Here is a 4668-nt window from a genome sequence, read left to right on the forward strand (position 1 = left end):
AACAAGTGTAGTTGCAACAAATTCAAAATCTGCAGAAGATGATTGGGAAAAGGTGGTAAAAAAGAAAGTAGATTTTGATAATACATATGAAGGTAATCAGGACAAAGAAATGAAACAGTTCAACATTAAAGAAGCAAAAGGTAAGCGGGCAGCTGCTCGTGAACTAGCGAATCAAAGAGCAGCTGAAAGAGAAGAAGAGGTAAAAAATATGAGGGAGAGACGACAGAAGGAGGAAGAATTTAATGACGAGATGGTCTGGAATATACAAACGCCCTTTTCTGTTACACAGAAAAGTAAAGACGAATCCAAAGTAAAAGATTCTAATGTAAATGGTACTAAGAACATTGAGGAAGAATCAAAGTGGGAGGAGGCAACGTGGGAGGAAGCAAAGTGGGAGGAAGCTGTTCAAAAGAAGGAAGAGCATGAAAAAGATGACAAACATGAAAAAACAGCTCAAATTGAGCAGGATGGTAAAGAGCATGGTGAAGGTACATTAACATGCCGTGCATCAACAAGCAGCTTTGAATCACATTCAGAAGCAGAAGAAAGAGATATGCGGAAATCTATAGATGATAAACGGAGAAAGGGAAATCGGCATGGGAAGAGAAAACGCTCCCATTTGTCAAACACGTCAGGGAGCGGTCCTGATTCTTCTGCAGAGGAAGGGGAAGTAAAAAGTGATAATGACTCTAAAAGCCGAAAAACAAGTAAAAAGAAAACTAAAAAATCAAAACACAATCGTGATCGAGATACACGTAATGTTGTAGTAAATGACCATCAACCCATATCAGACCTTCCAAAGATTCCAAAGTTGAAACATGATTCTCGAAGAGTTGAAGATCGTGAAAGATATGAGCGTGGAAGTGGCTACAATGACTTGCGACATGTGATACAAGTGAAGCGTAGCTATGAAAATCCCCGTTATGAAATGTACTGGGATGAATATAGTCGTAGGTGGGTTGAGTATCGACCAGATTGGACTGCTGCTTGGGAGCAGCATCGGACATATGAACAACAACTGTACGCTGCAGATTGGGGGCGCCAAAACAGTGGCAACTCTCATCGCTATTTAAAGGAACGTTCATGGGAAAATTTTACTGTTAAACGTGAACGTTCACCAATTTTTGACCGGAGGAAGAGTAGAGAACGCAGTACCCTGGATAAACGGGATATTGGATGGGAAGCAACTATTGAAAGGGATAGAAGGAATCGAGATACGCGAGATAAAGACAGAAAAGAAAGCAGACAAGATCGTAAACGAGATAGCCATACAACCACTAGGAGTAATTCATCAGGGACTGACTCACAACGTAGGGAAAGATCACAAGATAAAAGTAGAGATAAAGATCGCAAAGAAAAATCTAAAAATGACAATCAGAGTAATGAAAAGAATTTTGTGAGAAGTAGTCGTACAAATGGACGTGATAAACATGGTAGATTTAATGAAACCTCTGAAAAGCAGAAACCTGATAACCTTGGAAACAAATCCAAAGAGAGGAAATCAAGAGACTCTGTAAAATCTGAAAAGACTGCAACTGGTGGAAAAATTGTTGAAAAAAATGATAGATTAAAAAAAGGTGCTGAAAACAGGAAAACTGAGGAAAAGGGTAAGGAAAGAACAAAGGAGAACATAGACTTGATAGCGAAAAGTAATAAAATAGACTATCTAGAAAAAAAGAAAAAGAAAAAGGAAAAACCAGTGAAGGTCAAAGGCAAGAAAGAAAAAAAAGAAAAGGAGAAAAAGGTAAAGAAAAAGAAAGATGAACTCATTATATTGCCAGATGTTAAAGAAACATTAAGGATAGAAAAAGAGGAGGATCTTGAAAAGAAACTAATAATTGATAAACCTCGAACAAATGATACCTCAGAAAAGCATGAGGAAACTAGTATGAACGCTATAATTGATCCTCCTTGCAAACACACAGATGTGAAATCAGGACCAGCTGAAATTAAAGATGTTGTATCTTCATTGAAAAATATTGTTAAAAAATCAAATGACAAAACAAGTAATTCTCCAAGAATCTCTACACATACAACTGAATTAGAAAAAAGGACCAAAGAACCAATAATAGCGTTTCAACAAGCAGTTAAAGTTGATGAACCCTATGACCCATTTGAACCAACTGCATCACCATCAATATCTAACTCATCGCCATGTTCGCCATTCCAAGCCCTTTCTCCACCACCGAGTTCAAAAAGAAAATTAAGCTCTGACTTGGATTCTTTGAATAATTCTACAGATAGTGCATTTGGAGGTTTAAAACACCCAAAAATTGAAAATGTTAAGCCACTTCCAGATGTAAAGATTAGCAAACCCTTGACAAAACCTTTTAATGATATATTACCACAGCTTGCTACACAGGATGGATCCAAACTGAACCAGCTGATTGACAAGTTTGTAAATAAATCTGGGAAGGCAACATTAGACTCGAAAGAAACTGATGCTGAAAAGGCTTTGCCTGGATCCAGCAAATTTGCTACCAGTGCAAAGAAGTCCATCATATTTAATGCCCCCTCCCCAAATGAGTCGGACAGTGAGTTTGACTTTAATAACGATGATGAGGAAATTGAGTCGTCTGCAGTTGAACTTCAGAACAAGAATTCTAGGGAGAGGGTGAGTATAAGTGTTCAATTATACTACAGGTAATTGTATCCATTCTAATGATGTCAATCTAGAATTTATGTAATTCTCTGTGGCAGATGCAGGGGTGACAAAGGGCAGCCAAAATATCACTAAGTGATGTTAAATAACTAGTCATTTAGATATAATATTAAAATGGCTAACACTCCAAAGCTTCCTGGACAATGGAACACCCCAAACTTTTCCTTTTTGATCATAAGGTCCGCCCCTTAGGGCCTTAAGTCCTAAATTGCTACTCTGATGCATATAGTATTTCAATTCTGCATTTATACTTTGTCACTTTTCAGTTCACCTCCCTTTTGTGTAGACTGAAGGTGTTGAATGGCATTTTTAGGTCTTTGCCTCCTAGAACTTATTGATTGAATTTGCAATGTGATTTTTTTTATTTTTAAAGCAGTATTTGAAAAAACTGCATCATCAAGAACGTGTTGTTGAAGAGGTAAAGCTGGCAATCAAACCTTACTACCAGAGGAAAGAAATTGATAAACACGACTACAAAGAAATTCTAAAAAGATCAGTCAATCAGGTAATTATTTTTTTATATATCAAAATAAAATAACAATACTCAAATGGACTATTACCAACCTGAATTAAACAAACCATTACACATTAAATGTGTTGAGTAAATATAATTCCTATATGGTATGGTATTAAAAAGTAAGTAGCTAAAAGAAATAAAAAAAATAAGTACAGTAGAGTAATGGTTATGAAGTTGACATTAAAAGTAGTAATTGATAATGATTTTGGTGATTGATAAAGCTGATGATGAAGATGATAAGTGGTTCAAAGTGAAGCTCACAAACTAAGGGTAAAGATGGTGTTAAAGAAGATAATAGGTTGTCAATCAGTTTAACTCACCAACTACTATTTATAGTAATGGATACGATTTCAGCTTTTACAGTAGCTACTCATTTGGGCTGTATATTTGTGTTTATATGGTCAAAAGTTATCTTTGTTTTACAATGTTTTAAAGTAATCTGCCCAATTTTATAGACAAAATAAATATTAATGATACTTTAAAATTGTACAATGCCATTTTTTTTATAGGTTTGTCACAGTAAAAGTGGCGAGATTAATCCGGTGAAAATTCGTAAATTAATTGATGGATATGTTAAGAAGTTTCAACTAAAGAAGAAACATGTGGAAAAAGGAGGTAAAGAGAAGAAAAAGCCAAGTTCATTGACTGAACTGAAAAAAAAGCGGTGAAAAAATTAGGTTTGGTGAATTTTAATGTCACCATCTGTATACTGATAGACAGTGATGAAGTTGATGGAACTTTGATGGTCATCATGCTACTGAATTAAGAAATTGGTTTGGAGAACTTGAGTCTCGCTGTGCTAACTAGAAGTACAAACCAGAGGTTTTTGTATGTCATAAATTGTAAAGACAATTTTTTATTGGTTCCCTTACATTTCCATCTTGTAGCTGAAGAATTTGCTGGTCTGATACTGGTAGACAAACAAGTAGGTGTTCTAAGAACCCAAACTTGTCTTGCACATATGTGTAAATATAATATTAATAAGGAATATTTAAAAAAAAAAAATCATCTTCCCACATTAAGATGATTTTAATAATAATATGCGTGCTTCTCATGTAAAGCAATTATGGAATTAGAAATTGTTGAAAGTGTTATGATTATTATGACAATAATGTTCAAAACATGCCATAATCCCCAAGTTGAATGGAACAAAGTACAGTATGGTGTCTTATAGATTTACTGTATACCGTAAAACCTCGAATTGAAGCCCAGTGGCCTTAATCTCGAGATGAAGCCCATCTCAAATTGAAGCACACTCTTGTTTAGTTTGCAAAATTAGGCTCGAAAAGAAGCCCATGAGCTTCTTTTCAAGATAGTACAGTACATACATACACTGTACATGAATTTCAGAAAACAAAATAAATTAAATACAAGCTTGGTTTATACAGTAGTTTAGGTGATTTAATGCCAGTTAAATACACTCCATGATACAGATTGATGTAACAGAGGCCTTATTTATTTGTTTTATATTACAAATTCACAAAATTTA

The 4668-nt window shown here is 35.0% G+C and overlaps 1 protein-coding gene across 1 annotated transcript; it reads left to right on the plus strand.

Moving 5' to 3' along the window:
- Positions 1–14: 14 nt before the first annotated feature.
- Positions 15–4486, plus strand: LOC117104013 (trichohyalin-like). The gene is made up of 3 exons (XM_033244661.1): positions 15–2614; positions 3036–3167; positions 3689–4486. The coding sequence occupies exons 1-3, from the start codon at positions 110–112 to the stop codon at positions 3845–3847; spliced, it is 2796 nt and encodes a 931-aa protein (XP_033100552.1). The 5' UTR covers positions 15–109; the 3' UTR covers positions 3848–4486.
- Positions 4487–4668: the final 182 nt, after the last annotated feature.

The sequence above is a fragment of the Anneissia japonica genome, unplaced genomic scaffold, assembly GCF_011630105.1.
Source record: "Anneissia japonica isolate Jap-2015-1 unplaced genomic scaffold, ASM1163010v1 scaffold308568_len4668_cov342_single, whole genome shotgun sequence".
NCBI lineage: Eukaryota > Metazoa > Echinodermata > Crinoidea > Comatulida > Comatulidae > Anneissia > Anneissia japonica.

Bases quoted from the DNA above. Each gene is read 5' to 3' on its own strand.
- LOC117104013 (XM_033244661.1), top strand. From the start codon at position 110: ATGAAACAGTTCAACATTAAAGAAGCAAAAGGTAAGCGGGCAGCTGCT. The intron at 2,615-3,035 runs GTGAGTATAAGT...TTATTTTTAAAG, and splicing joins ACAAGAATTCTAGGGAGAGG to CAGTATTTGAAAAAACTGCA. The intron at 3,168-3,688 runs GTAATTATTTTT...TTTTTTTTATAG, and splicing joins TAAAAAGATCAGTCAATCAG to GTTTGTCACAGTAAAAGTGG.